The sequence below is a fragment of the Culex pipiens genome, unplaced genomic scaffold (genome assembly GCF_016801865.2).
Source record: "Culex pipiens pallens isolate TS unplaced genomic scaffold, TS_CPP_V2 Cpp_Un0001, whole genome shotgun sequence".
Classification (NCBI taxonomy): Eukaryota; Metazoa; Arthropoda; class Insecta; order Diptera; family Culicidae; genus Culex; species Culex pipiens.
The window spans coordinates 1536056-1549444 of record NW_026292818.1 but is presented as its reverse complement, the minus strand read 5'-3'; the positions used below and the strand labels follow the sequence as shown (position 1 = coordinate 1549444).

The 13389-nt window shown below is 37.1% G+C and overlaps 1 protein-coding gene across 2 annotated transcripts; it reads left to right on the top strand.

Moving 5' to 3' along the window:
- Window positions 1-1217: 1217 nt before the first annotated feature.
- On the top strand, window positions 1218-9019 carry LOC120418181 (WD repeat and FYVE domain-containing protein 2-like). Of its 2 annotated transcripts, none has more exons than XM_039580484.2 (6): window positions 1218-1378; window positions 1446-1766; window positions 4433-4780; window positions 4847-5086; window positions 5144-5482; window positions 7793-9019. In XM_039580484.2, exons 2-6 carry the CDS (start codon window positions 1606-1608, stop codon window positions 7932-7934), a joined length of 1230 nt encoding a protein of 409 aa, XP_039436418.1. In that variant the 5' UTR covers window positions 1218-1378; window positions 1446-1605; the 3' UTR covers window positions 7935-9019. The 2 variants fall into 2 exon arrangements, with proteins under 2 accessions (XP_039436418.1, XP_039436431.1); XM_039580497.2 differs by having other exon boundaries at window positions 1224-1370; window positions 1491-1766.
- Window positions 9020-13389: the final 4370 nt, after the last annotated feature.

Sequence of the window (13389 nt, the reverse complement as noted above, 5' to 3'; positions counted from 1 at the left end):
CGAGTTGCGGCTGAGGACAAAACGCAAAGGCCAGCAGAGCCAACCAAGACCCCTACACAATCCCCCTTCCCTTCCCACGCCTTGTCTTTAACATCAATCCCTTCCCTACTAACCCCGAGTAGGCCGCGGGTAATCGGCTCCCCTCCCACTAACATTTACACACAAGATCCTCTGTAATTATTAAGTCAAATGTAATTACAAAAGCCGACTCGGTCCTAACCAGGTCCCAGTACCGAAAAGGACCTAATAAAAATAATTTTATGAAAAAAAAAAAAAAAAAAAAAGGAAAGCTTACCAAAAAAATGTGCTTATGGTAGCACGTGGACCAGATTACCTAAATGAACAGCATTAATTCAAAGATAGGTGGTCTGCCTTAAACACGTTCCGTTAGCAATACTTAAAAACTTCTTGAAAGATCGTAGGGGAATTAGGAAAACTTTTTCATATTTTAATTTTGACATCGGTATTCTTACATCAAATGAAAACTTAAAACCGATTGTGTCAACATGACATGTTAAGTTAATTTATTACATCAAAATGGACTATGGTACAAAATCAATGATTGAATGAAATTACGAAGCTCTATCAGGTATAACAATTACGAAACTGTGATTTTTTAAAATATTTTTTGATAATATGAACTGAATTAAAATCAAATTATTCTAGTAAAATGTGCACGAGTAAATAGTGTAATAATGTTACATGGATTTCCATTTTTAAAAGCATGAGTAAAACTAATAAACTTATTTCATGATGCCATTTCAAAACGGACGAACTGTAAAGCAATCAAAGCAAGCAAAACGTTCTCTTCAAACGACTTGTACTGATGCCATAAAAATTGCCATACAATTATTCTCATCAGGCAACACTTCAAACCCCGACGTCAACGCTATCGTGCAGAGAGGTAACGTCCATTGCCGACTTCTCCACAGCCGTACAGCTAGTCGTTCGTTTCAGTTCTACACCCAAACGAACGATATCGGTCGGTCAATGTGACTTCCAAATGAAAGCATTCACTGAGAGTAGGTTCGCCATTAAAGGGCTGCGTTTTGAGTCTGACATTCGATGTTTGCGGATTTCGCTCTTCTCGTTTGGGTGTACTCTTCCAGCGCCTACTAGATGTTACGAGGCGTTTGCGTAGACCACCACATGCGGGGTGGCTTTTCCTGGTCACCTTTCGCAAAGCCTACTATTTTGCACTGCGTTGCACTGTCAAAACATTTGACAGAAAGGCTGATTGTGCAGGGAAGAGCTGCTCTTTTTTCTCCAAATGATTGGATGATTGTTAATCTATCTGTGCACTTTTTCGCCCGTCGCCTTCTACGATAATTAGTAGTAGCAGTGTGATATCGTAGCAATATATCACAAAGGTGCAAACGTAGGATCAAACTCTTTTTCGCGGGTGGAGTGCGTGTTTGTGATATCTTGATTGATATTTTTTCCAGAGGCTTGAACCAGGAGGAGTTTTTTGTTTTTGCGTTTGGTTTTAGTTGGTCAGTGTCGCGTAGTTGCAGAGAGGGTAGTGGAGTGACTAGGTGTCAACGAAAGCAATCTAGTAGGCCCGCGAGCAAAAGTGAAAACCGGAAGCAGCAGCACCAGCACAGAATGGCCGCGGAGATAAAGCCAGCGCCGCGCAGTGCCAACGATCGGTTTAGTACGACGAAGAAACCGGAGTTGCTGAACAAGTTGGAGGGATGCAATGACGACGTGAACGCGGCACTTTTGATACCCGGGGAGGAAGGTGTTATCAGCGTTTGTGATGACAAGTATGTTAATTGAATTTTGCCTCTTGTTTATCGTCATAGTCTTCGCCTACTTTGGTTCATCGTTTGGAGGAGGTTACTCATTGCGCCGACGATAAAGAAATCATTGTTTCGAGAATCATTCTTTGCGTTGACCTACGCGAACTTGGTTCGCGATTTAAAAAAAAGTGAATTGAGATGTGCCAGATATCGGGACGAAATAAATGCAATAACAAGCACACACAACCTTGTGTTGTGTGAGGGTGTGTGTGCCTGTATTAAATATGATTCTTTTTGGGTGGTAGAAGCTTACTTGTCATGTCAGCAAAAGTATCTTTTCTCACTTTCTAAATATGTTGTCACGATTTTTTTGGTCTTTCATGTGACCAAACCTCGTCTGAGGATTGTTGCTCGATTTAATCAACTATGTGATTCTTCATTATTTTTAATATATTAATATTATATGTGTTTTTATATTCACTAAACTTAAATAAGTAGAATTTATGACTTGTTTGTAGTCAATAAGTACATATTAAGGCCGTTGCAAATATTTTGTGAAGTGAGGGGGAGAATACATGAAAATAGTGTTTTAAAATGCATTTCAAACCTGCCCAGTTGTTTTGCAATCAATAATTTTCAAACTATCTAAGAATTCACGATTTTTTTTCCCTCGAAATTTTTTTTAGTGGTTTTTTACAAAGGAACTTTACAAAAAATCAAAATATTTTTGATCGATGCCAGACATGCTAAATCTGATTCAAATGCAGGAAAATGCAATTCAATTTTTTTTTAAGTTGATTAGACTTCTTTTTCCATTTAAATATTAAAGTTAGTGAAAAACATATTTTTGCCCTTTGATTTTTCTGACCGATTTTAAAGTGGCGTTAACCACAATTGTTTAGTGGTTCATGAGTCTTTTGTCATCAATTTTAGAGTTCTTTTCAAAACAAACAGTGTGCCATGGATTTTTTTTTACATACGACCACTAATAAAAAATGCAATACAAATCTGAAACAAAAAAATCGGCTAAAATAATAATCCATACCGACATCTTGCAAAAGTTAATGTTTTTTTCTATCGCTCAGATCTCTTTAAAAAAATGTTAGAAAACTTATAATTAATTGCATATTTTGGAAGGTTAAAGATTAGCTAATATTGACGAGATTGTAATGGTATCATTCTATAGTATATAGTCAACAAGTCAAACTTCCAACCCCATTTTTTCAAATTATAAGAGTTCTCCTCTCCAATGGAAAAATGGTTTTAGGCAATGTTTGTGAAAAACAAGCAAAAAAAATATTAAAAAGTGAAATTGAAAAAACCAAAATGGCAAAAGGTAATGATAGGAGGAGGTAGAACAAGCCTAATAATATCAGAAACACACATAAACTAAACTTGAAAAATGCAAAAAATACTAAAATTGTAACAAGAAAGAGAAGTTTTTTTGTAGAATAAAAGTTTGCTCAAATAAACCAGAGAAAAATAAAAAAAAATCAAAACATCAAAATTGCGTCCTAAAATCAAGCTTAAATTTGTGATATCATTGCTCACAACGATAAAGCTTATTTTTCTGAGGGTCATTCCCTTTGTACGACCACAAAGAGTTTAAAATGGATTTTTAAATCAATTTTGAAAAATTAACCTCGTGGTTCTTCTTGACAGAAAAGTTCCTACTTGACAGCTCGTTCCAAGGGGACCATAGTTGATTCATCGAAAAAATGTTGTCTTGTCATTATATTTTTTTTTTGCATTAAAATGAAAAAAAGTGATCAGAAATGGTTTTTGATCGTGTTTTTTTACCGTTGTACATAAAAATTGACATAGGGCTTTAGTACCCAATTGACGTTAAGCATCAAATAACAATTTAGTGACCATGAAAGTTACTTTAGATTTAGAGAACACAGAAAAAAAGTTTAATTTTGGAATGTTGAAAATTTGGTAGGTTACCTGTTTGTTTGAATAATATTACATTAAAAATGTGTAAAAATGTGAACCTGATGAATATTTATCAAAACTGATGAAAATTCATCATTTTCTGGGGTAAAATTAATCATTTTTTGACACAAAATCTGTCACCATTTCCGGATGAATTTTACCATTTATCTTTAAATTTGATGACTTTTTATAATCAAGTATGCAAAAATGTCATAAACTATTAGAGAATTTAATTGGTTCAACAGCAGTTACCCAACTTTTCTTCAATTTTTGAAATCTTTGATCTATGGGGTAATTTTGATCACTGAACGAATCAGTGGTTCATTTTTTAAATCTCGTGAGGGTCTGTTCGGTATGACATCATTTTGCCACGAGATTAAAAAAAATGGAACTCATATTCGTGATCATGATCCAATCAAAACTAATACCTTCAAAATATTTTGACTATGATTTTATGATTTCAGAATGTTAGATTTGTTTTTTTTTACTATTTGCTCAAGTATATTTAAAGTCATACTAAAACAATTTAATTATTTTAAAATATATCAATGTCAACGTTGTTTTTGTAAATGACGTGTAATAATTTCAATCGAAACAATGACTTCTGAAGTTATACCGCACTTCATAAATAGACTTTCCTATTTATATCGATTATCTAAGAACTCGCGTCATCGCTTCTAATCAGATAACATGGACTTTTCATGCCGTCGATTCTACTTACAAGTTTGCAATTCTTTCCCCCCTCTTCTCTGCAGAACCATTCGCGTCTGGTTGCGCCGCGACTCGGGCCAGTACTGGCCGTCCATCTGTCAGTACATGCCGTCCGGGTGTACGTCGCTGTGCTACACGCCGGAAACGCGAACCCTGTTCATCGGGCAGGAAAACGGAACCATTTCGCAGTTTACCCTGTCGGACGATTGCAACCGGCTGACGCCGATTCGGGAGTACCTGGCGCATCAGGCGCGCATCACGAACGTTCACTTTGCCAAGCACACGGGATGGATACTGTCGGCGGGTCGGGACAAGTTCTTCGCGTACCACAGCACCGAAACCGGCGAACGGCTGGGCTGCTTCACGTTCGAAGCCATGTGCACCTCGATGCAGTGAGTTGTTGCTTGGTTGTAGTTTGGTTTGATTTTCGACTAATTCTTGATGGGTTTCTTCCTCAGATATGATGCCCTTTCGAAGTACGCTTTCGTGGGTGATTACAGTGGCCAAATTACGATGCTGAAGCTGAGTGCCACCGGAGCTACGGTGGTGACGACCATGAAGGGTCACGCCGGATCGGTACGGGCTCTGTATTGGGCCGAAGGGCCTCAACTGCTGTTCAGCGGATCGTACGATCAAACGGTGATCGTTTGGGACGTGGGCGGAAAACGTGGCACGACCTACGAACTCCACGGACACAAGTAAGTCATTAATAACATAATCATCTTCAAGATCATCAACTAACCACCAACTTTCAGCAACAAAGTGTCCGCGCTGGTGTACGCGAGCAACACCCAACAGCTGGTGTCCGCGGGGGAAGATTCGGTGATCGTGTTCTGGGAGATGAACGCCATGCGCAAGGTCGCTCCCGAGTGGGTCGAGTCGGACACGTGTCAGCTGTGTACGCGGGCGTTTTTCTGGAATTTGCGTGCGATGATTGACCAGAAGCAGATTGGCATCCGGCAGCACCATTGCCGTTACTGCGGCAAGGCCGTGTGCGACAAGTGCTCCACGAACCGGATCAACATCCCGATCATGGGCTTTGAGTTCGATGTGCGCGTGTGCGAGGGATGCTTCCAGCGGTTGAAGAGTGAAGAGTGAGTATTTTTTGAGAGTATTTAAATTTATGTTTTTATTGAAACATAGTGTGTGTATGCGTGTTTTTCAATCGAATGCCAGAGGGCTGGCAGCGAAAGGCATGGTTCTTTCTTATGCACAGAAAACAAAAACAAACAAAGGTTATGTCTTCTCCAGTTTTTTTCCGTGTAAAGGTGTATTTATACCTTATTGATAAGTACTTTTCAAAAAAAAAATATGCACAAGGATGTTTCTGGCGCCTTTTTTTTTTAAATTATTTTTCACAAAAAACTGTTACAAAAAATTGGATTTCATATTTTTTTTTATTTTTTTATTTTTTAGGGGACAAAAACCCGCAACTTTTGACCCACCTGAGAAGTGAAAATAACTGGATAAGTTTAAGTTTTGTTATTATCAGGAGTTTAGAACTTGTTATTAAATCACCCAAATTAGCTTTTATAATAACACAAGATAGTAATAGAGATCGAAAAATAACTCATTCTGTTATCAAAAAATATTGGAAGAAAATTCGATAACACAGAAAAAAGTTGTTCCCAATAACTAAATTTGGTATTGGTGAGATATGTGTTTTTGCGCTAGTAAATAACTGATTATGATATTGATTTTTTATTATTAGCTAATTATAAAGTTTAATATTATTGCTGACATTGGAGACAACTTACAATTTTTTTTCAACATTTGAAAAAATAAAATATTAAATAGAGAACAGACAAAATATCCAAGTGAGGATATCAATAATTAAAAATCATCTTTAAAATTTTCCAAAAAAATGTTTTGAGCCTGTTTTGGGAAGTTATAACCATTTTTAAATGCTTTTGAGCCTATTTTCAAGTTGCTATGTTTTCAAAATGGCGCATTTTGGCGCAAAACCGAACAAAGCACCTGAAAGTACACAACTATATTTCCTGAAAATATCTCCGTGTCTATCGGTGTCTATTTTCAGATATCTCAATTTGAATGTGACGGTTTCTAATCAATTTATTTATAATTTTTAAGCGGAATCTTATTGAAAACGTGGTAATGATCGGTAAATTGAAGGGTGAATTGATCAATTTTTATGAAAATAGCCCTTATCAAGTACAATGACTCATCCGAAGACAACATTTGGCTAGGACGTTAAATAAAGGAGTTATCAATTTATTCCACTTAATTTTGCCATTCCGAACACTGTGCATTGCCATTAAAAATGACAAATTGAGTTGTGGGCACATCGAAAATTTTCGAACAAATTGTTGATTTTCTTAGGAGGTATACATATCAACAATTTAGAATATCAACTATATTTTTTTTTAAATGTTTCGATATAAAGACCACATTTCATGATCAAAATAATATCCATGACAAAATTGGTACAAATTTTACCATACCTAGTTCTGGCCATATTAAGCAAAAAAAAAAAAAATAATATAAAAAATTGGGTAATGAAAAATGGTGAAAATTTCCCCATAGTTAAAGTAACATTCAACAATAAACAATAATAATGACTGATGATTGTTGATGATAATGTTTAAATATCAAATGAATAACACGATCAATGATTGAATGATTTTCCAAATTCCATACTTTGAGTTGTTATTGTCTTACTCTTTCATAAGATCTGTTCAATAACAATTTTTAGACCAAGTGTAGGGAATGTTATAATTTTTTCTTCTCACTACCGATGATCGTGACTTTCTAATGACAAAATAAGATATTTTAATAGGACTTGTTATTGAAATTACCTCCGTTTTGTTATTCCCACCTGCATACAGAGTCAGGGGCAAATTTTTTGCAAACATCGAAGATTGGCTCTCTGATTGCTGATTACAGCGGATAATAGAAAAACATCCAGCAAAATTGAATTTTTCAAAAACTTTGAAAATCCTGTTTGTTCCTTTTCGATTGCAAATACGATTTTGAATTGAAAGGTGTAGTCAAAAACGTGTTTTTCTATTTTCTCCAAAAATAATTTTAATTCCACCGAAATTTCAATCACTTGGCTCATGACTGCATTCAAATGATTGCTGTTGCCACACTTACCCACACCAGCAAGGAAAAGATAGGGAAGGGAGAAAGAAAAAGAGCATGTGTCGTCGTGTCGCCCGGCTGCTTGATTGTTGATCTCGGCATTCTCTTGTGTCAACTTCGTGTGTGTCAACAGATGGCCGCATCCAATTGAATTTGTCTATATTGAAGATGAAATATTTCTATTTTTTAATGAAGTTATTGTAATCTCTGTTTTTTTTTAATTTCAATGTTCTGAGAAATTTGGTTAAAAAAACAATCAACTTAATACCAAAATAACATGAAAACGTTTTTCCCATTCTCAGACGACCCTCGCTGGCGACCTTCCACGACGCCAAGCACAGCATCGTGGCGATGGACCTGGACGAGCCGCGGAAACGGCTGCTGACCGTCGGCCAGGACCGCATCATCAAAATCTGGGACCTGTCATCGATCTGGACGGCCTAATTTGGCGAATGGTTAGAAAAGGAGATTGTGTGTGTGTGATTGGGAGGGGGAAACGCTTCCAAGATCGAATCGGGAGTTTTACGCGTTTATTTTTTGTTGTCTTTTTGGTAGAGAAAAAGAAAAAGCAAACAACTTTGGTGGTTTCGACGGTACCGACCTAAAATCGCTGTCTCACTGTACTATTTACACACACACTGAAAAAAATAAATAAAACACACGCATATGCATTCGTTTGGGATTTCTTTGAATTCGTAATTCTGTAAACGTAACTCGCGTAGGAAGTGCTCGGCAAATAATTGACTTTTTTACAGTAACTGATTGAACTAATTGAAGTACTAAGTGAAATCGATTGGAACAATATGTTATAGGCATGATTGCATTATAAATGAATTACAAAAACAATATGTAGCTAATCAAACCTATAAAAGTAAAACAAAAAAACTCGTATTAAGGGAGAGAACGTGAGAGGTCTAAGGGTGGGTACAGTAATTATACCAAAATTTCGCAAGCAAGTTTGTTGTTTAGCCTAATCCAGCTGTAAACAGAGAAGAGTAAGTAACCTACAATTAGTACTATAGATAAGGGCTTGATTCGTAGCAGGAGATACGTATGTATGCTTAATTTACAAACGCATGCTAGCAATCGAAGTTAAGTTTATTATTTTTCCGTCTAACAAATGTTATTTTTTCCGTGAATAAAGAAAATATATGTCTATCTTGTTGAACATTTCATTTGCTTGATTTTATTACCTGTTTATGAGATTGGTTGCGATTGATTTTTTGCATTTATACACCGCAGTTTAGAGCTTCGATAATTTACTGTATAAATTTTCCAAACACGCAAAAATTTAAGCAAATTAAGAAATAACCTATGATCGGTGCTTTTAATGTTCATTGTAGAAAAAAGACGTCGTGAAATTCATACTTAGTAAAAATTACTACCAAAACTAGTAACGATCTTGCAGCAAACAAAATTGATTTATTAAGGTGTATAATAATGCAAGCTAAAAACTCCGAAAAAAGAAGAGCATGTATGATAACGAAGAATATATTGTTATTAATAACTAATAAAAATGAAACAAACCACTTTTCCGTCTTTTAGTTTATTAAATCTCCTTCATAACTAAGGCTACCAACTCTTGCTGAGCCAAAATCCGTATACTTTACCGATATGACACCATGGTATAACAAAAACGGTCAAGGAATTATGTAGATAAGTTTGGAATTTGGGAATTAAAAATATTTTTGTTAAACGTTTAAAATCTTACGAAATGTCAAGTTTGCTTTTACAAATACTATCGTTGTTAGTGTTTTCACGAAAACATTTCTAGAGGTCCTATAAATACAAGCACAACACAAGGTTTTCACAAGCCAAAATTTGATCTTTTATTTAATAAATATGTGTATGGATTTTCAAAAGAACAATCATTGACAATCATGTTTGAACTGAGGAAAACCCGGAAAATTATGCAAGTAATCCCTTTAAAATCAAACTGACAGTTAAATAAAAATATCTAATTAGAGATAGCTTTGGTCCAATCAAAAAAGCAATGAAATTTTTAAAAAGTTGTTAAAGTTCCGTACAAATCCGTATTATGCGAAAAATTCCGTACAAAAATTCCGGCCTGTTAAAAATCCACGGAGAAGGTCGAAAATCCGTACGGTAAGGAAAAAATCCGTACAGTTGGTAGCCTTATTCATAACTACTTTACAAATTCTAATTCTCCTCCTCCTCGGCAACCTTCACGACCTTCACAATCTTGGTGGTCCCGTCGAGCAGCGTCGCTTCCTTGGCCGCCAGGAACGACTTGACCTTGCGCAGTTCATCGCCCAGCTGCAGCACGGACACCTCGAGCAGGCCAATCTGCTCCTCGCATGCGCACTTGGAGTCAAGGAACGTTCGCGAATCTGCCTCCACCGGCTCAGAACGCACCTCCGAGGGATCCGACCGAGACTCCGGGAAGAACACCTGGTCCAGGACGTCCTTCACCTTGTGCACGGATTTGTCCTTGAGGGCGTGGATCGCCTCCAGTTTGTCCTGAATGAGTTCGACCTTCTTGTCCCACAGGGCCTTGTCCGGGATGAGCACCGGGTGGTGAAGAGGCTTGTGGTGCTGGAGGTGGTGGTGGTGTGGCTTTGGGGTCGTAGTTGTGGTTGTCGTGGTCGTTGGGTGGTGCTTCTTGCATGGGGGCTTCTGGTGGTAGGTTGGGGGTGGATAGTACGCCGGAGGTTGGTAGTGGTCGTAATACGCCGGCTGGATGTAGTCGTACTGGACTTCCGGCAGAGGTTGCTGGTAGTAGCCGGCTTGACGCTTCTGCTTCCGGGCGACGCCATGGTCGTGGTCTTGCTCGTAACTGTCGTGATTCTCATGACTGTCCGGGTTGTGGTGTTTGTGCACTGCAATACGATTAAATGATTAGTCAAAAATCTTCAACAAAGTTTAGTTGAACTTCAATACTCACAATCATTTGACTCCAAGCTGGCAGCGCTAATGGCTAGTGAACACACCAGAGCCACACTTAAGTTCCACATTTTGTACATTCTTTCTACCAAACAGAGAGATCCTTCTCTAAACGATGCTGCTTCAGAACTGACCTTCTGTGTGTTTCCAGGCTGACGAAGACGGTTTTCTGTGGGAACCAGGCAGCAGTGGATGTTGGTTTAGGTAGGGATTTAGAATTGGCTATCCTTCGAAAAGCGGAATTTCCAATGCAAACAGGTAAAATGATGAGGAAATACGGAATTGAATAAGAAAACACTGTGAACTAGAGCAAATTTGTACACATTCTGAATTAAATTGCTTCTAAATAGCAGCGTAAAACAATCAATGCAAATCAAATAATCTATCTCTCCAGAAAATATAATTAATTTTACATAAGATGCATATCTCGAGATATCTCGAGCCCAGGAGAACCAAATTGGATAAAATCCAAATTGAATATTACCCCAAAGCCGGATCTTATGCGCTCGTTAAATCGCACGAAGGCTTCATCCATAAAGTACGTCACGCTAAAATCAGCCAAAGAAGATACAGCGTCCTCAAAACTCGTCTAAAACGTGATTTTCGAGCAAAAAACACGTTTTAGACGAGTTTTGAACACGCTTTTTTTTATAGGAGCAAGTTAGCACCATACTCTCTTCGGGAAAGTTGTAGAGCACCTTCCAGAGCATCCGAATATGAATCCGGTTTTAGTACAGCGTGAAACGTGGATTTTATAAATATCAAAATAAAAAAAAAAAGTTTTTCCCATACAAATTTTTTATGGAAAATTGAATCGCTTTGCGCAAAGTGAGGACTAAACCAATCGTTCCCAAACTTTGGGGAGTTGTTTAGGACCCCAAAAGGAACTGAAAAATTGCTGTGTTGGAAAATCGATTTTGATATTACACCCTAATACAGCATACAACTGATACTTGATGCCACTTAAAATTTTGTTTTTTTTTCGCACCTACTTCTCCTCGATTCGCCAAGTAATAGAGGAAAAAAGTGATCCACCTAAAATAATTCTAAAATAACCATCGCAATAGCTCAATTTGTTAGAATTACATAAAATTTCAAAATGTTTATAATTTCAATAATTCAGGATACCAATTTACTATCAAAGTAAATTTTTCGAAGTAATAAGCAAAAAAGTTCAAATTCTCTTTTTCTTATTTCTTGAGCTGCTCGCTAACTTTTATTCAAGCTTTTTACTTGCGCCGCTAATTTTGTTCCCTTCAAAAAATATTACTGAAATCTCAAATTTTCATTTAAAAATCTTGTACAATTGATTGTAAACTATTTCAAATAGGGGAAATAAACCCATTTTAAGCCTAATAAGCGGTCTTGTTTGAATGATGCTGGATAATCTGGAGTGTTCCTTGAAATTCAGTAAAACCAAGTACACCAACGAGTAGAGCAACTTTTTGTGAACATTTCTGTTTATTTTCACTTTTATTAAAAGTTATGCTATTCCTTTTACAAGCATTTTAAAAAAAATATTTCAAAAACGCATTCTAATCAGTCGTGTGCATTGGGCCACGGCCATTTTTTTATTTTCAGCTTAGTTCTTTTTTTCTTCCAACGCTCGTTTGGGTCTGCTTCGTGCTGCCAAAATTGATGAAATTTTGAGCGAACACTCACGAAAAGTAGCATTTATAGAGAAAGTTTCCTGGCAACACCACAAGCGCTGCTGGTGGTGTTGGTGGCCACCCTTTGTTCTTTATTTGCCTTCGCTTCTCGCTCGGTTTTCTTCAGCCTTCGATTAGAATGGATGGTCGAAATTGAAACGTCAAAAGACTTAGCGCGTTTGTTTTTTTGATGGCGCTTGCTAATTATTTACATGTTTCGGGATTATTTTTCAAGTGAGTGACTAAGTAACGGTCAAAAGCTCATGTAGCCGGTAGTTGGAAGCAATTTTATATCTTAAGCGCTTTGAAATCGTTAGCGCAAGTGAAAAGATATTGATGGCGACTTTCGTTAACATTCCAACGCCCAAGGCTCCAAAAAAGTTGGAACGGTAACTTCAACTCAATGGATCTCGGGCATAACTCAACCAATCAAGATGATTCTTCTTTCCAGTGATTTGTTAGGATGTCTAGATGATTCTAGAACTTTGCAGAACTTAATTTGATCAAATCTGTAATTTTTGCGATCAAAAACATCGTTCCAACTTTTTTTTTCGCGTACAAAAAAAAAATCGCCAAAAATTCCGCGGAGGCAGTCGTTTTGAAAAAAGGTGGAACGATGTTTTCGGTCGCAGAAATTACAGAGTTGATCAAATTAAGTTCTGCAAAGTTCAAGGATCATCTAGACATTCTTACAAATTACTGGAAACAAGAATCGTCCCGATTGGTTGAGTTATGCCCGAGAACCAGCGAGTTGAAGTTACCGTTCCAACTTTTTTGGGAGGCTTGGGCGTCCGTGTAAGTTGGACATGCGTTGGGCGTTCCAGTGTTAAGCAGTTAACCTCTGATTTTGCGTGTGGATGTGTGTGCCACCAAAATGATGAGAAATGGTCTCGCAAAATAGAAATTATGATCAAAAGTGCATTAAATTTGATCTTTTTGGCCAGTAAGTGGCATACATTTGCGTGCTTACTCGAGGCGGTGCTGTTGCTGGTAAGTTTACAGCCTAAATAGTATTTTTGGAGCTTTAATCGAGCACCAAACTCTCCATATGACGAAGATAGGTGTTTGATTAGAAAGGGTATATTTCCCCTACATTGCCTAATTTTATTTTTGAATTTTCAATCAAATAGGACACTTTTAGACTTTTTGCAAATTTTGGGTTTTGAGACCACAAAATAGTCCGGAAAGGACACAAAACTGTGTTAAATATATTTTTTTTAATTTATTGCTATTTTGCAAATTATTGGTAGTAGCATAACTGTAATAATGTATAATAGTAGTTTATGCAACAAGTTGCAAAAAGAGGATTTCGAGTTGGATAAATACGAAGAGTGCTGAAAAAATCA

Coding starts and splice junctions, on each gene's coding strand:
- LOC120418181 (XM_039580484.2), top strand. CDS start 1,606: ATGGCCGCGGAGATAAAGCCAGCGCCGCGCAGTGCCAACGATCGGTTT. Junction 5,087..5,143: donor TACGAACTCCACGGACACAA/GTAAGTCATTAA, acceptor ACCAACTTTCAG/CAACAAAGTGTCCGCGCTGG. Junction 5,483..7,792: donor CAGCGGTTGAAGAGTGAAGA/GTGAGTATTTTT, acceptor TCCCATTCTCAG/ACGACCCTCGCTGGCGACCT.